Here is a 24,496-nt window from a genome sequence, read left to right as displayed (position 1 = left end):
TCATAAAACATGGTGTAATAGAAAGAAACAAAAAATAAAGTCCCCGAAAGGTCTTTTCTGACCTTTTGAGGGGCAGACCATAATAATAAAAAAATAAAAGTTAAATAAAGTGCAAAGAAAATGAACACACACAAAATACCCACCCAAAAAAACTAGCCCTGAGCCAATTGTCCAAAACAAAAATAGACATGTAATGTATTCAAATGTATGGTAGACAATGACTATCACAAGTAAAAGGTTTATTTTAGGGTAAAACTATGTTCTTTTATTAAACCGAAAAGAAAAATCTCGACACAAATATATTTTGATATAATATTATTATTTGTACTTTATTACACATCAATAAATATTTATTGATGTGTAATAAAGTACAAATAAATATATTTGTGTGTATATATATATATATATATATATATATATATATAATGTTATAAAACTATGTTCTTACCAGAAAAAAAATGCTAAAAAGTAAAAAAGCTTATTTTTTTTACTACTTTCAAACTTTAAGCCTAAAAATTCTAAAATAGCAAAAAGGATGTTTATAAAAATGATAAAAAAAGAAACCTGCATTTTCTACGGAAAAAAACAACGCAACAATCACATCGCTAGACCAACAAATAACAAAGTTATAGCCATTTAACTAACGAGTGTTAAAAGGGCTAAACGGTATCTGTTCCTGAAGGATCAAAATAGCCCGGTCCTGAACCGGTTAATAGAGCATTGAATGTGGCTAACTAGGGCTGAAAATGTAACCTCAATTACGATTAATGAAGATTATTTAGGCCACGCCACTTTTTGCGTACAACTCCCCTATTAGCCTATATTATGCCATTGAATTACTATTCATCCCCTGAGCCTGCTGTATACTACTGTATATAATATACCCCCTGACACTGCACCCACACAGTATATTTCCCCCATAGTGCGCCCTACACAGTATAATGCCTCATAGTTCTCCCTACACCGTATAATGCCCCATAGTTCTCCCTACACAGTATAATGCCCCATAGTTCTCCCTACACCGTATAATGCCCCATAGTTCTCCCTACACCGTATAATGCCCCATAGTTCTCCCTACACCGTATAATGCCCCATAGTTCTCCCTACACCGTATAATGCCCCATAGTTCTCCCTACACAGTATAATGCCCCATAGTTCTCCCTACACCGTTTAATGCTTCATAGTTCTCCCTACACAGTATGACGCCCCCGTAACTGCCCTCCGCGCAGTATGACGCCCCCGTAACTGCCCTCCGCGCAGTATGACGCCCCCGTAACTGCCCTCCGCGCAGTATGACGCCCCCGTAACTGCCCTCCGCGCAGTATGACGCCCCCGTAACTGCCCTCCGCGCAGTATGACGCCCCCGTAACTGCCCTCCGCCCAGTATGACGCCCCCGTAACTGCCCCCCTCCGCCCAGTATGACGCCCCCGTAACTGCCCCCCTCCGCCCAGTATGACGCCCCCGTAACTGCCCCCCTCCGCCCAGTATGACGCCCCCGTAACTGCCCCCCTCCGCGCAGTATGACGCCTCACAGCTCCAATAGTGCCTAATAAAATACATACTCCCCTGATCCCTTTCCAACGACGGGTGGAGGAGATTCCCCTGCTCCTCCGATCCGTTTGGCTCAGCGCAGACAGGCACAATGACATCACTATTTTGCGCCGAACTGTGAGCGTCTGGCGATACATAGTGATTGATAGCGCAGGGACGTTACGGCTCCCTTCTCTACCATTAGATTCAACTGTATCTGCGTCCTGAGGACGCAGATACAGTTGAAATGGGAGAAAAAAAACAGGGAAAACTAAATGTGCAAGATGACATTGGTTAATTGTGCTGAATTTCCGTTTTAGTTTTTTTTTCGATTAATAGCCCAGCCCTATGGTAAGCATTGGCTGTCATCCTCCTCTCATGATATTACCTACCTGAAGCTTATGTAGAACTAATAATTAGTACCCTATACAGTATTTAATTGGGCTTTCTTCTTTCAGGAAAATATTAACAAAATATGCAGCGGCAAATTTTGGTTTTCTTGTGAAATTATATTGCAGTTCTGTGCCTGGTTTATAAAACTGGATTGTCAGATGCCGAATTAATTCATTTTAATATATACATCAAATAAAAGCATCCAGGTCAACTCATGTTTTATTTATTGAACACATTTTCCACCAATTAATAATATAGTATAGTGCATGTAATTCTGTATACAGAACCCGTGTAAATGAGAACAGTTCACAACTATCTCATAGGGGTTGCTTTGCCTTCCTCTGGATCAATGCTCTTAGCCATTAGGATGAACTTGTCTTTGTTTTTATTTTTTGGCCCTGTTCACATGACGTTTTTGGCCTCCGTTTAACATATACACGGGGAAACACTCCAGACGTATATGTTAAATGGAGACTGTGACGGATGCCTTCACACAGGCCAATATGGCATCCATTTAACATATAGGACATAAAAAGCTAATTTAAGGCTCATAACGTATACGTTTAACAAATGCCTGTGACTGATGCCATACAGTGCACACAGGCTTTCATGTATTAAAAAAAAGTCTACAGTGCGCTATACGTTTTTTTTTTTTTTACATGGTGCCATTGTATGGAATAGCGTAGTCTACTAAAATACATTCTGCGGTGTACCAGTTTGACAGAGGTCAAAAGAGCACTGTTTTTGCCTTCACCTGGCTAATGTTACCCTATGGACATGTTTAGAATCTACATCGGGAGCCTTCCTTACCTACGCGCTAAGTGTAGTCGAAAAACGTGATGTAAATAAGATTTTACAGGAAAAGAAGCAATGACGTCAGCATTCCAAAAAATCAAATCTTTTTATTGACGGATAGTTCTAGACACCAGCTTGGTGTCTATTTACTATGGGACAATAAAAACATTTGATCTTTTGGAATGCTGAGGTTCTTGCTGCTTCTTCCTGTGAGTCCTTGAGTGGGCTGGAGACGTTCTGTTGCATTGTTTCATCCCCATTTAAAGTGACTGTGGTGCTGTTCCCGTCCCTATTTCTACAGTGAATACGGCCTTCGTGACTAAGTTGTAGAAAGGCCTCAAACCGAACAATCAATTGACTGTTCTGCTGTTACCTTTAGGGGGGATTCACACGAACGTGTATTGGGTCCATGCGGGCCGCGTGGTTTTCACGCGCCACGCACAGACCAATACAAGTCTATGGGGCAGTACAGACAGTCCGTGCTTTTTGCGCAGCGTTTGTCCGCTGCGCAAAAAGCGCGACATGTTCAATATCTCCGCGTATTTCGCGCATCACGCACCCATTAAAGTCAATGGGTGCGTGAAAACCACGCAGGTCGCACGGAAGCACTTCCGTGCGAACTGCCTGTTTCGCGCACCAGCTGTCAAAAGGATGAATGTAAACAGAAAAGCACCACGTGCTTTTCTGTTTACAAACATCCAAACGGACTGTCTTTGAGATGAGCGAACCCGGACAACCGAACCGAACTTCACCGAGTTCGGCCGAACTCGGCAAAAAAATTTCCGGTACGCGACGTCAGGAGATAGTCACTGTCCAGGGTGCTGAAAGAGTTAAACTCTTTCAGCACCCTGGACAGTGACTTCCGATCCCAATATACATGAACGTGTAAAAAAAAAAAGAAGTTCTGACTTACGGATAACTCCCGGCTTCTTCCTCCAGTCTGACCTCCCGGGATGACAATTCAGTCCAAGTGACAGCTCCAGCCAAGCACAGGCTGCAGCGGTCACATGGACTGCGGCGTCATCCAGGGAGGTGGGGCCCGATGTCAAGAGAGGCGCGTCACCAAGGACGCGTCACCAAGGCAACGGCCGGGAGGGAAGATCTCGGTAAGTACGAACTTTTTCTTTTTTTTTTTAACAGGTTTCTCGATATTCTGATCGGCATTCACTGTCGAGGGTGCTGAAAGAGTTAACTGCCGATCAGTTAACTCTTTCAGCACCCTGGACAGTGACTGACGTCGACTAGACTAATCTCTATGATGGCGGCTGCGCGAAAATCACGCAGCCACGCATCATACACGGATGACACACGGAGCTGTCAAGTGTTTTTTGCGCGCGCAAAACGCTGCGTTTTTTGCGCGCGCAAAAACGCAACGTTCGTTTGAATCAGCCCTTACAAAGAGTGGTTGCAGAGGTTTACACCCTGCTGTCGTCCAGATAGTAAGGAATTACTTTTACCCATCCCACATCACAGATTACTTTTCTGGCACATGTACAAAGGACGACTGGAACACCTGTGTGAAATGTCTTGCTCAGGCCATCATTTGAGATGATAAATACAATAAAATTGGGGACTGTTTTTATTCACACCCAGCATTCACTTTGATGATAAATTCTGTAAAATTAACAAACACTTTGATAATAATGTGAATTGTGTCATTTATGCACCAGCGTGGTTGTTGTAGAGGCTTAAAGTAATAAGTGTGAATATATCAAGTGCTGTTTGTATACGCTATAGTATTGTTTCCTTGATCTAGTAGAAACTGTAGATGCATGAATTGTAGCAAGATATCAGTTATACAATATAATTTTCTAGATTATTTCAAAGTCTTAATAGCCTAGCCGTTGGACACGACCCAGTACCGCTTGGGCTGTTTTTCACAATAGTTTTCACAGACCCATTCACTTTAGCGGGGGGAATCGGGTCAGTGAAAACTGACCCGATTTTACGATCCGTGGAAACATAGGACATGTCCTATCTTTCTGCGGATCACTGGCAGGACCCAGCCGGCGCACACTGTCGTGTGCACGAGGCATAACATAGTTAATCATTTACCACACATCTAATTTTTATTTTTTTTGTTTACACACTTCAAGGATGGGGATGCAACTTTTAACCGTGCTAAACTCCTCAACATTGGCTATATGGAAGCTTTAAAAGAATATGATTATAACTGCTTTGTATTCAGCGACGTTGACCTTATCCCAATGGACGACCGGAACATCTACAAGTGTTACAGCCAACCCAGACACTTGTCTGTATCCATGGATAAATTTGGATTCGGGTAAGGGATCATTTGTTGTGTTTTTTTTTGTAGAAAATGTTCCACACAGTCCCTATACCATACAGTCTGTAGCTGACAGGCTACCTGATAGGCAATGTCAGTATGTTGATAAAGAAAAATAGTCGTTATAGCTTTTGGTAATAATCAATTGCTAATATTATATGCTTAAGCTACGTATATGTATAATGGAAAAAAGGGGAGAAGAAGCCTCCAGCTCACCTTGTGTGTAGACTTTCACTATTGACTACGCACGGGTCCTCGTGTCGGCACACGGTGAAGAGATAGTGGAAAGGAAGAAGTTGGATCCAGCGCTGTTTTGAATAAAACGGAAACTAATTCCAAGTTTAATTCCAATGTTAAAACAGGATCAAAAGAGAATGATATCCTGAAGTGCAGGGAGAAGTTACAATGGTATAGGAAGCCTACGCGTTTCAGACGCCTCCTGCGTCCTTAATCATGGCTGGGTTTGACTGGCTGGCATGTATAGCTGATATATATATATATCCGGTTTGACGTGTGTTTTCTGATTGCGTACCAGGTGACGTGAGTCTCCCGGAACGCAAACAGGAATGAAGTGCGGCCGGAATCCTCTCTGACGGGCGTGACGTTCTCTGGATTCGGTAAGTAAATTATTTAATTATGTATAAGAAATGACAGTATTAGTGATAATGCTTTGGGTGCCAAGATGTTATTTAGATTTTTTCGGGAAAAGCTATGTATTGATGTTGTTGTCTAACAGGCTTGGCAGGGACGCAGTTATTTCCGGTATGTCGTGTGTTTTGTTTGCGTTCCAGGTCACGTGGATCCCCTGGAACGCAAGCAGGAATCGGAGCGGCGTCTGGTCTTTGGGAAGTGAGACGGCACGTGCCGGTTTGGTTGGTAAGTACATTATGTCATTCAATGTGGAAGATGGCAATACTTGTAGAATTGAATCCAATGTTAGAAATTAAATATATAAGAGGAAAAGTATATCGTATATGTTTTCTTACCCAAGCAAACGGTTTTTTCGTTAGTATGGTAAAAATAAGAGCATGGTTGTAGTCAAACTGGATGTTATTTTAAATCAGGCAGTCAGTGAGATTTTTATTCATTGTGTCATTTTTAGCCCTACTATTTCTCTTTTTCATTACCTTTCTCACGTTCCACGTTTACTTGGTCACAATGAATAAAAATCTCACTGACTGCCTGATTTAAAATAACATCCAGTTTGACTACAACCATGCTCTTATTTTTACCATACTAACGAAAAAACCGTTTGTTTGGGTAAGAAAACATATACGATATACTTTTCCTCTTATATATTTAATTTCTTACAATTTCTAACATTGGATTCAATTCTACAAGTATTGCCATCTTCCACATTGAATGACATAATGTACTTACCAACCAAACCGGCACGTGCCGGGCTCACTTCCCAAAGACCAGACGCCGCTCCGATTCCTGCTTGCGTTCCAGGGGATCCAGGTGACCTAGAACGCAAACAAAACACACGACATACCGGAAATTACTGCGTCCCTGCCAAGCCTGTTAGACAACAACCTCAATATATAGTTTTTCCCGAAAAAATCAAAATAACATCTTGGCACCCAAATCATTATCACTAAGGGTATGTGCACACACACTAATTACGTCCGTAATTGACGGACGTATTTCGGCCGCAAGTACCGGACCGAACTCAGTGCAGGGAGCCGGCTCCTAGCATCATAGTTATGTACGATGCTAGGAGTCCCTGCCTCGCTGCAGGACAACTGTCCCGTACTGAAAACATGATTACAGTACGGGACAGTTGTCCTGCAGAGAGGCAGGGACTCCTAGCATCGTATATAACTATGATGCTAGGAGCCCGGCTCCCTGCACTGAGTTCGGTCCGGGACTTCCGGCCGAAATACGTCCGTCAATTACGGACTTAATTAGTGTGTGTGCACATACCCTAATACTGTCATTTCTTATACATAATTAAATAATTTACTTACCGAATCCAGAGAACGTCACGCCCGTCAGAGAGGATTCCGGCCGCACTTCATTCCTGTTTGCGTTCTGGGAGACTCACGTCACCTGGTACGCAATCAGAAAACACATGTCAAACCGGATATATATATCAGCTATACATGCCAGCCAGTCAAACCCAGCCATGATTAAGGACGCAGGAGGCGTCTGAAACGCGTAGGCTTCCTATACCATTGTAACTTCTCCCTGCACTTCAGGATATCATTCTCTTTTGATCCTGTTTTAACATTGGAATTAGGCTGGGTTCACACGAGCACATTAACGTCCGTAATGGACGGACGTATTTCGGCCGGAAGTCCCGGACCGAACTCAGTGCAGGAAGCCGGGCTCCTAGCATCATAGTTATGTACGATGCTAGGAGTCCCTGCCTCTCTGCAGGAGAACTGTCCCGTACTGTAATTATGTTTTCAGTACAGGACAGTAGTTCCACGGAGAGGCAGGGACTCCTAGCATCGTACATAACTATGATGCTAGGAGCCCGGTTCCCTGCACTGAGTTCGGTCCGGAACTTCCGCCCGAAATACGTCCGTCCATTACGGACGTTAATGTGCTCGTGTGAACCCAGCCTTAAACTTGGAATTAGTTTCCGTTTTATTCAAAACAACGCTGGATCCAACTTCTTCCTTTCCACTACGTATATGTATACTTTGCCTCTGAAATGTATTTTATATAATTTTACTATCTGTGTTTTGTTCTTAAACAGTATTCTCTGAATATCCGACTTCTGGCCGCCTTACCAGGCTTTCAAGGCCATTCTAATATGACTGCCAAGTTTACTGGAGACAGACGTGATATTCTAGACCACATAAAGCTTGTAAATAGAATGATGTATTGTAATTTCGCATTTCTTATGTGGCCAATAACATGTAAGGCAGTAAGCCAGAAAAGACCTTTAAAAGGCCAATCTAAAAGTCAATCTTCAGATCTTTTGTCTAACTGTTGAGAGGATCTCCGTGGCCATGTCTTTGCCTTCTTATTTCTTCTCACTTTCTCTCTCGCTTGCTTTCTCTCTCGCTTGCTTTCTCTCTCGCTTGCTTTCTCTCTCGCTTGCTTTCTCTCTCGCTTGCTTTCTCTCTCACCTTGCTTTCTCTCTCACCTTGCTTTCTCTCTCACCTTGCTTTCTCTCTCTCTCTCTCTCTCTCTCTCTCTCTCTCTCTCTCTCTCTCTCTCTCTCTCTCTCTCTCTCTCTCTCTCTCTCTCTCTCTCTCTCTCACCTTTCTCTCTCTCTCTCTCTCTCTCTCTCTCTCGCTCTCTCTCTCGCTCTCTCTCCTTGCTCTCTCTCTCTCGCTCTCTCTCCTTGCTCGCTCTCTCTCACCTTGCTTTCTCTCTCTCACACCTTGCTTTCTCTCTTTCTCTCTCTCTCTCACACCTTTCTCTCTCTCTCTCTCTCACACCTTGCTTTCTCTCTCTCTCACCTTGCACGCTCTCTCTCTCACCTTGCGCTCTCTCTCTCACCTTGCGCTCTCTCTCGCCTTGCGCTCTCTCACCTTTCGCACTCTCTCTCTCTCTCTCTCTCGCTCTCTTTGCTTTCTCTCTCTCTTTGCTTTCTCTCTCTCTTTGCTTTCTCTCTCTCTTTGCTTTCTCTCTCTCACCTTGCTTTCTCTCGCTCTCTCTCTCAGCTTGCTCTCTCACCCTCTCACCTTGCTCTCTCTCCTTTCTCTTTCGCGCTCTCTCACACCTTGCTTTCTCTCGCTCTCTCTCACCTTGCTTTCTCTCGCTCTCTCCTCGCTCCCTTTCTCGCTCTCTTTCTCGCTCCCTTTCTCTCGCTCTCTTTCTCTCACACCTTGCTTTCTCTCTCTCTCTCTCACACCTTGCTTTCTCTCTCTCACACCTTGCTTTCTCTCTTTCTCTCTCTCTCACACCTTGCTTTCTCTCGCTCTCTCCTTGCTTTCTCTCGCTCTCTCCTTGCTTTCTCTCTCTCTCCTTGCTTTCTCTCTCTCTCTCTCTCTCCTTGCTCTCTCTCTCTCTCCTTGCGCTCTCTCTCTCTCTCTCCTTGCTCTCTCTCTCTCCTTGCTCTCTCTCTCTCTCTCTCTCTCGCTCTCTCCTTGCTCTCTCTCTCTCTCTCTCTCTCTCCTTGCTCTCTCTCTCTCTCTCCTTGCTCTCTCTCTCTCTCTCTCTCTCTCTCCTTGCTCTCTCTCTCTCTCTCTCCTTGCTCTCTCTCTCTCTCTCTCCTTGCTCTCTCTCTCTCTCTCTCCTTGCTCTCTCTCTCTCCTTGCTCTCTCTCTCTCTCTCTCCTTGCTCTCTCTCTCTCGCTCTCTCTCTCGCTCTCTCTCTCGCTCTCTCTCCTTGCTCTCTCTCTCTCGCTCTCTCTCCTTGCTCGCTCTCTCTCCTTGCTCGCTCTCTCTCTTTCTCCTTTCCCTTGCTCTCTCTCTCTCTCTCTCTCGCACCTTGCTTTCTATCGCTCTCTCTCCTTGCTTTCTCTCGCTCTCTCTCTCACCCTCTCACCTTGCTCTCTCTCACCTTGCTCTCTCTCTCCTTTCTCTTTCGCGCTCTCTCACACCTTGCTTTCTCTCTCTCTCCTTGCTCCCTTTCTCACTCTTTCTCTCACTCTTTCTCTCCTTTCTCTCTCCTCTCTCTCTCTCTCTCTCCTTGCTCGCTCTCTCTCTCTCTCTCTCCTTGCTCGCTCTCTCTCTCTCCTTGCTCTCTCTCTCTCTTTCTCCTTTCCCTTGCGCTCTCTCTCTCTCTCTCTCACCTTGCTTTCTCTCTCTCTCTCTCTCTCTCTCACCTTGCTTTCTCTCTCTCTCACCTTGCTTTCTCTCTCTCTCTCACCTTTCGCTCTCTCTCCTTGCTTTCTCTCTCTCTCTCTCTCTCTCTCGCTTTCTCTCTCTCTCTCTCTCGCACCTTGCTTTCTATCGCTCTCTCTCCTTGCTTTCTCTCGCTCTCTCTCTCACCCTCTCACCTTGCTCTCTCTCACCTTGCTCTCTCTCTCCTTTCTCTTTCGCGCTCTCTCACACCTTGCTTTCTCTCTCTCTCTCTCCTTGCTCCCTTTCTCTCTCTTTCTCTCACTCTTTCTCTCCTTTCTCTCTCCTCTCTCTCTCTCTCTCTCTCTCTCTCCTCTCGCTCTCTTCCTCTCGCTCTCTTCCTCTCGCTCTCTTCCTCTCGCTCTCTTCCTCTCGCTCTCTTCCTCTCGCTCGCTCTTTTATACCGCACAGTAAATGGCATGAAAAAAATAATCTTTCTTCAAAAATAAAGTCTTCCTATAGCTACGTTGGTAAGAATATAAAAAAGTTATGGCTCTTGGAATACATACATAAAAAAAAATTATATCATGGTTTGAGGCTTCATTTGTTTCATATTGCCCTGTTCCTCGCATTGAGGTTTCTCGCAGAGGCTTATAATGGATTTGTGTAAAGAAGGTTATCGTTCTCTCTTTTTTTTTTTTTTTTCCTTTTCAGGTTACCATATAACCAGTATTTTGGAGGGGTATCTGCCTTAAGCAAAGAGCAATTTAAAAAAATCAATGGATTTCCAAACAATTACTGGGGATGGGGTGGAGAAGATGATGACATATACAATCGGTATGTTTTTTTCAGCTAACTGATCCTGGACCATAAAGTTTTTGTGTTATTGGAAACAAATATAAACTAATGTGTACAACTAGACCATTCAGACGAACCCTGCATGTCTTAAAAAAAAAATTACTTCGACATCTTTAGGAGTCACATTATATTTATTTGGTTGTCAAATTAATCCTTATTATATTACACTAGACTGTGGACTTACGGACCGCAGCGTTTGCGCTAGGCTGTGGACTGACAGATCGCAGAAGTGTCTGTGGCTCCCAATCTTATAGTTTTCCACACCATTTGCTATATAACCAATTTTCTGCTATTGGCAAACTACTATTTCTTTTATGGATTAATGGCCTATGGATGTCAGGGCTCGCTGGTTTTGCCAAGAGATGGAGAACAACCATTTGGAGATCACTACTCCTATACACTCTTGCAAATGTGTGTGTGGGGAAACATTAATATTTAGCAACCTGACCATGTTCGGTTTCACGAAGTGCATGTTTTTGCTACACAAAAGAGCGCAGCGGGCAAAACAACGGACGCCATGACGGAAACCCAACAGAATCCATTAAAGTCAATGGGTTCCATCGGGCGCCGTTGGTACTGTCAAGTGACTGATCCGGTGCTTCCGTTTTTCACATTATACTGTTCTTATAATGGAACGGAATAGCTAAAAAAACAGCGCAGATATGAACCAACAACCATTCTAAAGCATAATTGAACAAAAATTTACAAAATGTTGGAATACTTAAACTAAATTAAGTTCACATGGACAAATAGAAGAGGCTTAAAATTACAAGGCTAGTGTATTTGGAGGGGGGATAAGGAAAAAAGCCTTATAAAATTGATAACCAGCAGCGGCCAGGGTAACGAGAAGATTAAAAATTTTTTATGGGGTCGGTCTGGGTGGCAGTGGATTTGACCCCGGGCTGCATGAAAAAAAGATTGAATGAGCATCCCGTTGGCCGGTGACCATCAGGAGATTGAGATCTTCGAGTTTGGGCAGGAGGTGAGCAGAGTCTAAGACTGCCTTCATGGCGTTGATGTTCGAGATGAGATAATGCCGGAGTTCGGTAGACATCTGGCGGCAGGGGAATGCAATACCATACCTGAAAAGCCACATTCATCATTGACGTTGACCCTCCGGATAAAGGACAGGGTTTTAGTCTCAACCTCTAGCTGCCTGTCCATCTACCAGAGGGTTCTCCGACTCTGCCTTTGCGTAAAAGGTGTATGGGTAGAGGGTTTGGGACGTGATGTTGGGGTGGCCACCCATGCTGGAGCTGCTGCTGTTGTAGCTGCTGCTTTGCCTTCCCCCTCTGGCAGTGTGGCCACCCATGGAGGTTCTATCAGATGATTAGAGTCCCCCTCTGCTTCCTTGGGCTACTGTGAAGAACGACTAGGAGTGGGCTCCCTCTGCTGCTGTTCCTTCTGTTCATCAGGGGACTCCGCCAGACTCTTACAGTAATGTACTTCAGATCTAATAAAAAAGAATATTGTTCAAAATAATAAGAGTGTAGTCCCGCATGGCAGTTTTTGATGCAAAAATGTATGTGTCACGTTGGGTACGTGGACCCACTGGGCCGTTCCCGCCTTAACGGTATGGCAGCTGACTAACAGGACACAGGTAACAGTCTATAGTTCGTATGGGTGTACCTGTGGTTGCTTCAGACCGTAGCGAGGCAGGCTCGGAAGGGACATTGGCAGCAGGCGGACACAAGGCGTGGCATAACAGGACAGGGGTGGTACACAACGCAGCACAAATCCAACTCAATAGGGTACTTGACCAGGACAGCACGGGATACAGGTAGCAGGAACGGGCGTGCGCACCTTTCGGGACCCGGCCCGGAGAAGCGGAAGTGAGATCCACGGCTGCGGCCGTCGGGAGGTGAGTGAGCCTGACACCCTGCGGCCATAGGCATGACCGTATGCAACTGAAATTTAGCTCCATTAATATCAATGGGCTTGTTTCTGCAGCAGTTGTATGAATTTCTTCAACTTCTCTTCTGATAAATGGAACGGAGTTTCAGTTGCAGACATTTCTGGTACAGAATCTGCAGTGTGTGAATCCACCACTATGGGGGAAAAAAACATTAAAAAACACTCACAGGGGGAGTTCCCGTTGGGCAGGAGGAACAGCAGCTGCTCATGGTAAGGTGATGGTGGTTCGCACAAAAGAGGGGACTCACTCCTCTCTGCCTTCTTGCAGTTCCTCTGGAAGTGGCCCTGCACACTCTTCTACCGTTTTTGAAGATCTTTTTCTAAAATAAAGTACATTGGCAAAAATGTTAATGTATTTTTTCAGTGTGGCAATTTATTACAATGAGACTCATATGAAGTAACAACTGTGCCATGCAAACACAGAACCATAAAGGTTAAGGCCTGTGTATGCATGGAACGTTTTGCTTGCTCTTTAAGAAAGGGTGTCGCAAAAAAAAAAAATTTTACATCAATTTGCTTTGTGTTTTATTAACCCCTTCCCGACATCCGCCGTATATATACGGCGCTGCCAGGAAGGTGTTCCCGCAAAGCGCAGTACAGTTACGTCGCAGTGATGGTGCGGGCTCAGAAGCAGAGCCGGCACCATCACCGCGGGGTGACAGCTATATTATACAGCTGGCACCCTCCTGTAACTGCCAGGACCGGAGCTATTCTCCGATCCGGCAGATTAACCCCTCATATGCTGCACTCAATAGATTTTAGGTTTTAACCCGACCGGCAACCCAGTGACGCAATCGCTGGGTTGCTGTGGCAATCGGACGCCAGAAAATGGCATCCGAGACTGCCTTGTACAGGAGCCGATGAGGACCCGCCTGCGGCGCATCCTCATAGGCTTGCTGTCAGTGAATAACTGACAGCGCTAATACACTGCACTACGTATGTAGTGCAGTGTATTAGAGTAGCGATCGGGGCATCAGGCCCTCATGTCCCCTAGTGGGACAAGTAAAAGAAAATAAAAAAAAGTTAATAAAAATGTGGTAAAACAATAAAAACACACATTTCAAATAAAAATAAAGCTAAACTGACTTTTTTCCCATAGTAAGTCTTTTATTATGGGAAAAAACGTAAAAATTAAAAAAAACTATACATAATTGGTATCGCCGCGTCCGTAACGACCCAAACTACAAAACTATTATGTAATTTAACCCGCACGGCGAACGGCGTAAAAAAAAAAAACATGAAAAAAACCGTCAAGCTTTGTTTTTAGGTCACATCTCCTTCCAAAAAATGCTATAAAAAGTGATCAAAAAGTCCCATTTACTCCAAAATAGTACTAATAAAAACGGCAATCCGTCCCGCAAAAAAGAATCCCTGACACCGCTATGTGCACGCAAAAATAAAAAAGTTATGGGTCTTAGAATATGTCCACACTAAAAACAAATGATTTTATAAAAAAAGTGATTTTATTGTGCAAAAGATGCGATACATAAAAAAAACTATATAAATTTGGTATCTCCGTAATCGTATCGACCCGCAGAATAAAGCTAACATGTAATTTAGGGCGCACTGTGGATGACGAAAAAAAACCCCAATAAAAAACGATTTCAGAATTGCTTGTTTTTGGTAATTTCCTTTACCAAAAAATTAAATAAAAAGTGATCAAAAAGTCGTATGTGTTCTAAAATGGTACCAATAAAATCTACAGCCCGTCTCGCAAAAAAACAAGCCCGCACACTGCTCAATCAACTGAAAAATAAAAAAGTTATGGCACTAATAATGCGGTGATGAAAAAACATCTCAATGCGCAGGCCGGAGGGGAACATTCCTTCAGTTTCAGGGCCCTAGTATTTAGGAACTAGGAAAGGGAAGGGACAAAGCACATCCGCTGGAAGTGAGGGTGCCCGTATTATACCAGCGCAAAACGTTCCCAGCAATATTTCCCAAACTACGAAGGAGAAAAAGTCCCCAAAAGGTGCAGAGTGTTACAAAAGGGGGAAAGAAAACCGTTTTATCAGTGCGACACTGGCCTGTGCATAACGGATCGCTTCATATCGTAACACACACCTATGGATAATTGTATTATTTACCCCATTATTATACCCTCTTATTATGCCCTGATGTACTCCGCACAGATTACATATGCCCCCACATTATAAACTGAAATGCCAGCAAAACCACAAACAGAACTACTACCAAGCAAAATCCATGCTAAAAATGGCGGTCTTTCCCTTCTTAGCCCTACAGTGTGCCCAAACAGCAATTTATGGCCACAAGTAAGGCATTACCATACCCGGGAGAAGCCGCTTAACAATTTATGGGGTAAGATTCTCTAGGGGCACAACATATTGTGCGTGAATGGGCAGATCAGTGGAGAAATTGCAATTTTCACTTTGCACCATCCACTGCGTATTCATTTCTGAAAAACACCTGTGGAGTCTAAATTCTCACTACACCCCTTGATAAATGCCTTTAGGGGTGTAGTTTCTAAAACGGGGTCACTTTTGTTTGGTACATCAGTGGTTTTGCAAATGTAACATGGCGTCCGCAAACCATTCCAGCAAAATCTACGCTCCAAAAGATAAATACCGCTCCTTTTCTTCTGAATGCTCCCATATACGTAAACAGCTGATTATAACCACATATGGGGTGTTGCCGTACTCGGGAGAAATTACTTTACAAATGTTGGGGGGCTTTTTCTTCTCTATTCCTTGTAAAAATGAAAAATGTTGATCTAAAACTACATCTTGTTGGAAAAAAATATATATTTTTCATTTTCATGGCTTAATTCTAATTCAGCAAAAAACCTTTTGGGATCAAAATTTTCACTATACCCCTAGATGATTCCTCAGGGGGTGCAGTTTCCCAAATGGAGTCACTTTTGGGGTGTTTCCACTGAACTAGTACTACAGGGGCTCAGCAAATGTGACATGGTGCCCCGAAACCATTCCAAAATCCAAATGGTGCTAGTTCCATTCTGAGCCCTACCGTGTGTCCAAACAGATGTTTGTGTCCACATGTGGGGTATTGTTTTACTCGGGAGAAGTTGCTTTACAAATGTTACGGTGCTTTTTCTCCTTCAGTCCTTGTGGAAATGAAAAAAAAATACCTAAACCTACATTTTCTTTGAAAAAATGTAGATTTTCATTTTTACGGCCTACTTCCAATAAGTTCTGTAAAACACCTGTGGGGTCAAACTGCTCACTATACCCCTAGATAATTTCCTCATGTGGTGTAGTTTCCAAAATGGGGTCACTTGTTTGGGGTTTCCACTGTTTTGTCCCCTCAGGGTTTTTGCAAATGCGACATGGCCACTGCAAACCATTCCTGCTAAATTTTGAGTTCCAAAAGCCAAATGGCGCTCTTTCCCTTCTCAGCCTCGCCGTGTGTCCAAACAGCCGTTTATTACCACATGTGGGATATTGTTTTACTCGGGAGAAATTTCTTTACAAATTTTATTGTGCTTTTTCTCCTTTAGTCCTTGTGGAAATGAAAAAAAATTTGCTAAACCTACATTTTATTTGAAAAAATGTAGATTTTCATTTTCACAGCCTAATTCCAAAAATTTCTGCAAGAAACCTGTGGGGTCAAAATGCTCACTATACCCCTAGATAATTTCCTCAAGGGATATAGTTTCCAAAATGGGGTCACTTGTTGGGGGTTTCCACTGTTTTGTCCCCTCGGGGGCTTTGCAACTGCGACATGGCCTCCGCAAACCATTCCTGCTAAATTTGAGCTCCAGGAGCCAAATGGCGCTCTTTCCATTCTAAGCCCTGCTGTGTGTCCAAACAACCGTTTATTACCACATGTGGGGTATTGTTAAATTTCTTTACAAATTTTATGGTGCTTTTTCTCCTTTAGTCCTTGTGGAAATGAAAAAAAATTAGCTAAACCTACATTTTATTTGAAAAAATGTAGATTTTCATTTTCATGGCCTAGTTCCAAAAATTTTTGCAAAAAAACTGGCGGGTCAAAATGCTTGCTACACCCCTAAATAAATTCCTCGAGGGGTGTAGTTTCCCAAATGGGGTCACTTTTGGGGGGTTTCCACTGTTTTAGTTCCACAAGACCTGTTCAAAGCTGACATGGTGACTAAAATATATTCTAATAAAAAGGAGTCCCAAAATCCACCAGGTGCTCCTTTGCTTCTGAGGCTGGTGCTTCAGTCCAGTAGCACACTAGAGCCACATCTGGGATATTTCCTAAAACTGTAGAACCTGGGGAATAAATATTGAGTTGCATTTCTTGGGTAAAACCTTCTTTGGTACAAAAAAATGGATTCAAAATGAATTTCTGGAAAAAAATAATGAACTTTGTAAATTTCACCTCTACTTTGCCTTAATTCCTGCGCAATGTCTAAAGGGTTAAGAAACTTTCTAAATGCTGTTTTGAATACTTTGAGGGGTGCAGTTTTTAAAATGGGGTGACTTATTGGGGGTTTCTAATATCTAAGGACCTCAAAGCCACTTCACAACTGAACTGGCCCCTGTAAAAATAGCATTTTGACATTTTCGTGAAAATGTGAAAAATTGCTGCTAAAGTTCTAAGCCTTGTAACGTCCTAGAAAAATAAAATGATGTTCAAAAAACGATGCCAATCTAAAAAGTAGACATATGGGGGATGTTAGTTAGCAACATTTTTGTGTGGTAGAACTGCCTGTCTTACAAGCAGATACATTTAAATTGAGAAAAATGCTAATTCGCTAAATTTTGGTGTTTTTCACAATTAAATACTGAATGTATCGGGCAAATTTTGCCAGTAACATAGAGGCCAATGTGTCACGAGAAAACAGTCTCAGAATCGCTTGGATAGGTAAAAGCATTCCAGAGTTATTACCACATAAAGTGAAACATGTCAGATTTTAAAAATGAGGCTCTGTCAGGAAGGTCAAAAGTGGCCAAAGAGGGAAGGGGGTAAAATACATTTTATGTATTTGTGTGTTTGTGTTTTCCTTTTTTTTTTTTCTAACTATTACTTCTCTATGGGGGCTGCCATTTTTTTTTCATCTCTGTATGTGTCGATTAACGACACATACAGAGATGGAATACGGCACATACATCCCCATAGAGAATGCGAACGGGAGCCGTTCACTATGGTGTACGCTGTCTTCAGCCGAGCGACATCCGGCGCCATTTTCTTGTGGACCGGAAGCCGCGGCCGGACAGTAAGATGACTACTTCCGGTCGCGGCTTCCGGACATGTGATTAGAAGCAAGCACTAGGAGCGGACGGACCGGAGGGAGCTGCGGCAGGAGCAAGTAAGTTATGTTTGTGTATGTTCGTGTTTTAGTGTGTGATTACCACTGTATGTAAGCCTACTACACTGTGTATTCGCTCAAAAAATTGCGGCACACCGTGTAGGAGGTTTGAACATTCAATCCCCTCCTTTCTCCTGGCACTAACCAGGATAAAGGAGGGGGGATTGTTTGAGGACGCTAGAGTGAGTGTTGTTTCTCAAATTCTGCAGCATAAAGCAATGTGGTTGCTTTACCACATGCCAATGCTGCAATTTTGGGAATTACTCCCTCTAGTGACCAGCACAGGGAAATGTTCTAAATTAGAATCTAATTTATAATCTTTCCTGACCTTTGAAAAAATTAGAACAATGTCTAATCATGTATATAATAACTGTTTAACTAGAAAAAAAAAAATTCTAGCGACACATTCCCTTTAAGAGGTGTGCAATACTGCAATGTCATCTGAACCTCATGGTGTAGTCATGCCACAATAAAATTTTCCTGTTGGAGGAAAAAACACAAGATCAAACCAAATTTAAATCTGCCCAAAACTCACCAATTTGACTCTGCTCCTTTTGTGTGCGGTCCACCCAGTCTGGGTAAAGTGCCAAGCATATGGCCTTCCGGGCCTGCTGTACCCGGACACCCCTTTTGTCCCTGAGAATGGAGAGATGCCTGCACCTATATTAAAAAAAAAAAAGTAATATCAGATAAAAAACAAGATTTTTGGAATCTAAAAAAAATAAAAAAGCCTCACACACATAAACAGATATCCTTTTTTGGGGGGACTGCAAATTGATATGTGGCCAAATGTGTATAAATTACTTTAGTGTGCTTGGCCATTAAGTACGATTCAAGCACATAATTACAAAGCTCTACATGCTGCACGTAAAAGATTGGTATAAACCACATCAGAGAGGGCCCTAGCTATAGGGATGTAGAGGTAGCAGTTGAACAAAGGGACTGCTATCGGAGTGGCCCCAAGGGCCCCTCTGCCATATATGAAAACACCAGTAATATAAGGACATGGTAGGTGGGGGCTTACAGATTTTGCATTAAGGCCTAGAAAGTTTAATTTTAGGCATCTTTCATTAGATATGTATAATATTTAAAAAAATATGACATTCAGCATAATTTTCTGTGCATATAGAGATTTTTTGTACAATGTGAGCGAATGTAGCTAGGCATGTTGCACAAAAAAATTATCTAAACATCAGTAGACCTAAAAATTAGCCATAGTTACACTTTGCTTGCCATTATCTCGCAGATCAGTCCCACTACATCAATTTCCATCTTCTGGTACGGTCTGGGTGCAATTGAGATGCTCCTCCAGTTTCTGTGTCTAATGTAGAAATAAGTCTGACAGATGTTTGCTCCATTCTCGCGAGATTACGCTGTAGATGACAGGTTACAACGAGATTACGCTTCCTCTGCTGTAACTACCACAGACACAGTAACGAAGTGCAGGGATTGTGAATAGACATCCCGTGGAATGTCTGTTCACTGTCTAAACACTTCAGTATTGTTAATGTGTTAGTAAAAGACAGCGCATAGCGATCTAAAAGGTTCCCTATGTGCTGAGGAAATGGAGAGGAGTGCATGACGCTGATTGGTCACTGATTGGTCAGCGTCATACACTCCTCTGTACAACGCCCACTTGGTCAATAGTAAAACACGCCCAGTTGTCCATTGAGAAACTCATTAGCATGAAGCTAAAATTGCTCCTGACGTGGTGAAAATAGATCGTTTTTTTTCAAATAAAAAGCACTGCTGTCACCTACATTATAGCGCCCATCTCCTTATTTAGGAGGTAAGGCACTTATAATGTGGTGACAGAGCCTCTTTAAGGAAAAATAAGTTTCCATTTGCCAGTGTTTTTCAGGTGTTTTTCTAATTTAACGTAGACACAACACCACCCTGATGTTTTATAGTTGTTGTTTTTTTTCATGTATGTAATGTTAACTAGCAAAGTACTAATAAGAGTGACACAGCTGGGTGAACGAGATAATAACATGGTTCATGCACCAATTTTATTTTTGTCTTGTTTGTTCTATGTAGGATTGCCTCTAGAGGGATGTCAATATCTCGACCAGATGCTATTACTGGAAAGTGCAGAATGATCCGTCACGAGAGAGATGCAAAGAATGATCCTAATCCTCAAAGGTAGTTCCTCCTGCTGTGCTGACCTGTTTGCAACTATGGGTTTAGAATCAAATGGAATTATGAGTTTAAATCCGATTGCTCGAGTGTTGACCTCATATAACCTTAAGGGTAGCCGCACACTTTACATTGCCGTCAGTCAAACATTAGTTTGGCCAACATCTATTCCTACCGACTACAAATGTGGAGAGGGGAACAAGCTGCTTCCAGATACGTCTGGCAGCAGCTTATCTCCTGCGGGAGCAAAGGATCAGGCATGTTGATATCCAAAGTCACGACGCCCCCCATACGCTTTAGATAGTCCGTCGATGCTTGTCAATAACATAAAGTTGATTCCTTTGCAGGTTTGACCTGATTTCCCATACAAGACAAACCATGAATTCTGATGGAATAAATTCTCTTAAATACAATGTGGTCAAGACTGAAAAGTTTCCTTTATACACCAAAATAACTGTGGATGTTGGGCCTCCGCCAAGCTAACCCATTTTGAATTTGGTTAAGAAACTCTCACTGACCTCACCATGCTGGTATGGTGGCAACTTTGATGATGTTAAAGTGTAATTTTTTAATAAAATTTTTTTTTTTTTCTCAAATGGACATTCTACAGGTTTGCATATTCAATATTTGACACATGCAGATTATTTCATTTGACTGCTTCAGAAAGCCATGCACAGCTAAATACTTTTGTTGAAGTGGAACTTGAATGTATTGCTGTATACCGCTGCTAAGTTATTTCTGTTTACAAACTTAGATGCCTTATTTTCCAATGATGGCCTTTCCACCAGGATAAGACCTGTGAGCCAAAGTATCTTCAAACACCTTTGAAAGAATCCATATGAAAAGCGTTGGTTAAAAATAATAAATTGTCTATAGGTCGTTCATTTATAACAAATATATTTTTCATGCCTTGTTACATTAAGAGAACCTTCTGATCACAAGCTGCTTCATAATTGCTGTTGGACACCAATACATTTCACATGGAAAAAAAATGACAGCATAAAGTACACATAAAAGGGTATTCCGGCTTTATATAAAGCTTATCCACTGTGTAATGAAGAGTTATGCAACTTTCTCATAAATGAAAAAAATATTGTTTTAATCTAGAGGCTGTTCTGATCCTGTACAACTTGAACAAGTGCATGGATTGTTAGGTGTATAATGAACCGTACGCCTGCATCAGTTGGACATTATTCTGACAGATTTTTAATCCGGATGTGAACAATAAGGTTTTCATTCACTGACTGGAAGCCGGGATCTTGAAAATTGTGGGTCTCTGGAATTCAAAGTGAGTATATTTGAATGTTGCAGAACGTTTCATTAGATAATGAAGAAGCTCTAGTTACATAAAACTGGAAAATGCCTTTAAGTGCACGAATATGTGTCCAATCTCATTTACGCCCGGTACAGCTCTTGAAATGCTGTATGGTGAACTTCATCACAGATGTATCAGATAACCTATTATGCAGCTGGTTACTAAGGTGGTTTTACAAAGGCAGATATTCACCTGTGTTTACCACCTATAGACAATACAGCTTGTCGATCAGTGCTCATTTGCTCTATTCAAAGGGAGCAATGATCGGGATTATGGGGACGATCGCTCGTCCCTATACATTTACATCTTGTCGACCGCACATCCCCTTGTTTACACAGGGAGATGTGCTTCCGACAAGCGACCGTTTTATGGCCGCATAAAAGATCCGATCAGTCGACCAATGAGTTTATGCTTGTTTAGCGGCTGATCGCTGGTCTGCTCTCATTACCCGATCATTAGCCCATGTAAAAGGGCCTCAACCCTGCAAAATAAATATAACAAACTCTAGGTATTCTTTCCTTGTCTGTATGTAATGATAAACAAATATTGACAAAGCAGCTTTCACTGTCCTGCTTTCCAAAGCTTTACATCTTTATCATTTGCATTTATGACCTTTTTTTGTTATGTCTGTAACAGCCTGCGATAGGCTTTTAGCTTTATATTTCTTTTATGGCATTCTCAGGCTTGAATATTTTGTAAAAAAATATATTTTTTTGTTTTGAACGGATTTGTTCAGGGAAAGAATGTTTCCTGTACATAAACATAAATTGTATGTAATTAAATCAACACCATGCCCGAGGAAGTTCATGTCTTATAAAACCTATTTTAGTCGTTTCAAATTTTAGTTCTTATCCGTATGTAGCTTGATTTTCCTCATTAATGATTCATCTTGAAATCTCTGGGATTTTATTTTCAGTTTTTATGCGCTTTAATCTGAATGCAGGTTTGTAGATACGAGAGATTGATTGCGAGCAAGAGTTTAGTTTAGGGAGAAAAAAAGCAATGAGGAGAATTAACGTTGCTCAAGAGTACAAATCTATACAAAAACTATAGCAAATAATCTACAATTTGTTCACATTGTTTATCTTGCACTAATGAAAAATTGTATTTGTTGATTGGTTGCTATGGCTTTAGTTTGAAGTTACACCGTTAAGCAATGTTCCATTAACTAGCATAGTTAATACACCTGGAAGCCTCATCTGTGTATGGTTGTCAGTATATGCCTATGGGAACAACAAATTCAGGTTGTGCAAAATAAAGCAACATTATTTTCCCTGTACAGTCCAGTAAAATTTGCACACAAATGTTTACTATCAATAATGTATTTGTAAACTGTATATTGAAAAGCATATTTTTATATGAAGCTGTATAATAAACTTGAACCCACTCAACGTAGGCTTGCACTTTCTCTTTCATCTTCAGGTTGAGCATCATAAGAACAGCCTATGAAAACGAATAGTGTGTGCAAAGTTGACTTTTGTGTTAAAAATTTATTGCAGGTGGATTAGTCATTTATTGCCGGTGTTCAAACAGAACTAAGTGATTTTTTTTTTTTTTCTTAGTATGGGGGGGGGGGTGGTCATAAAAGTTGCTATCGAAGCTGAGACACATGGGTTGGTACATATCAATCAATATTTCAGCACAACAAAAGGTCTGTGTGTACTTTCAGCCTTGGGTGTGTTCACATCAGTGTTGGTGTCCGTTGATGGGTTCCGTCAGACTTTTCCGTCAGAGGATCCGATCAACGTAAAGGCAAACGGAAACCATAGCTTTCCGTTAGTGTTACCATTGATTTCAATGGTAATGCTTCCGTGGCTGTTTGTCTCCGTTCCATAAGGTTTCCGTTTTTTTTGAAAGAATAAATAGCGTAGTCCACTACTCTATTTTTTCCGCCCAAAAAAAACATTAGCAATGGAAGCATTACCATTGAAATCAATCCGTTGATGGGTTTCCCTGACGGAAAGATCTGACGGCACCCATCAGTAGAACCTAACGCTGATGTGAACAGGCCCTTAGCTTATAATAGATGGCTAGGAGACTCTCCAATCACTAGAACAAAATGTCAGCTGTGGTAGACAACTGCCTCAATCTGCTACGCTCATCTTTCTTTGGAGACCACATGGTCGGCCCGTTTTAGCCAGTGGCTGAACATGTCCACCCAGAAATAGGCAAGCAGAGTCGACGGGAGAAGAAGCGGCCGCCACCATTTTATTTTAGCATTCTGTGAGGATCACAACGCTTGGACTTCAATCAATCTGATGTTGTGGGTCTATCCTTAGACAAACTTTGTAAAGGAATTCTGTCATAAGGACCAGACTCTTTTAATTGCCCCCAAAAAAAAAACGAGTCAGTGGTGCTCCTGGACTCCCAAACCGTTAAGGGTGCCACTAGAAAGCTCGCCTGGTATATAATAGGACATCTTGTTTGATTGGACAAGTGGGATCATGTGGCTGCATCCCTGGCACTTTAACATACACTATGTGGACAAAATATTGAGACACCCACAGGAGCTTTTATGACATCCCATTCTAAATCTATAGGCAATAATATGGAGTTGGTTCCCACTTTGCAGCTAAAACATCTTCCCTTCTGGGAAGGCTTTCTACGAGAATTTTAAGTGTCCGTGGGAATTTTTGCCCATTTACCCAGAAGAGCGTTTATGATGTCAGACACTGATGTTGGATGAGAGGGCCTGGCTCGCAATTTCCGTTCTAGTTCATCCCAAATGTGTTTGGTGGGGTTGAGGTCAGGTCTCTGTGTGGGCCAATCAAGTTCTTCCACATCAAACCCACCCAACCCTGCCTTTATGGACCTTGCTTTGTGCACTGGGGCACAGTCATGCTGGAACAGAAACAGCCCTTCCCCCAAACTGTTCCCACAAAGTTGGAAGCATACAATTATCCAAAATGTCTTGGTATGCTGAAGCATTGAGATTTTCCCTCACTGGAACGAAGGAGCCAAGGCCAACCCCTGAAAAACAACCCCATAGCATTATCCCTCATCCACCGTAGTTGGCACAATGCAGTCAGGCAAGTATCATTGTCCTGGCATTCGCCAAACCCTGACTCCTCCATCACAATTCCAGATGGAGAAGGGTGATTCATCATTCCACACAACACGTTTCCACTGCTCCAGAGTCCAGTGGTGACGTACTTTACATTACTCCACCCGACGCTTGGCATTTTGCTTCGTGATCCATCATACACTATGTAGCTGCTCGCCCATGGAAAACCATGCCATGAAGCGCCCGGCGCGCGTTTTTTTTTTTTTTGTTGCTGATAATGCCAGAAGCAGTTTGGAATGCAGCATTTGAGTAAGCAGAGCGTTG

The 24,496-nt window shown here is 42.4% G+C and overlaps 1 protein-coding gene across 1 annotated transcript in view; it reads left to right on the top strand.

Moving 5' to 3' along the window:
- Nucleotides 1-22,559, top strand: part of B4GALT1 (beta-1,4-galactosyltransferase 1) — a 94,103-nt gene extending 71,544 nt beyond the window's left edge. The window contains exons 3-6 of the mRNA XM_075862896.1: nt 4,816-5,003; nt 10,406-10,528; nt 19,755-19,859; nt 20,201-22,559. Coding sequence (XP_075719011.1) covers nt 4,816-5,003; nt 10,406-10,528; nt 19,755-19,859; nt 20,201-20,336 — 552 coding nt within the window. The 3' untranslated portion in view covers nt 20,337-22,559. The remainder of the gene's footprint in view (nt 1-4,815; nt 5,004-10,405; nt 10,529-19,754; nt 19,860-20,200) is intronic.
- Nucleotides 22,560-24,496: the final 1,937 nt, after the last annotated feature.

The sequence above is a fragment of the Rhinoderma darwinii genome, chromosome 1 (assembly GCF_050947455.1).
Source record: "Rhinoderma darwinii isolate aRhiDar2 chromosome 1, aRhiDar2.hap1, whole genome shotgun sequence".
Classification (NCBI taxonomy): domain Eukaryota; kingdom Metazoa; phylum Chordata; class Amphibia; order Anura; family Rhinodermatidae; genus Rhinoderma; species Rhinoderma darwinii.
Note: the sequence above shows the minus strand (reverse complement) of the source record. Positions and strands in the feature narration are given on the sequence as shown.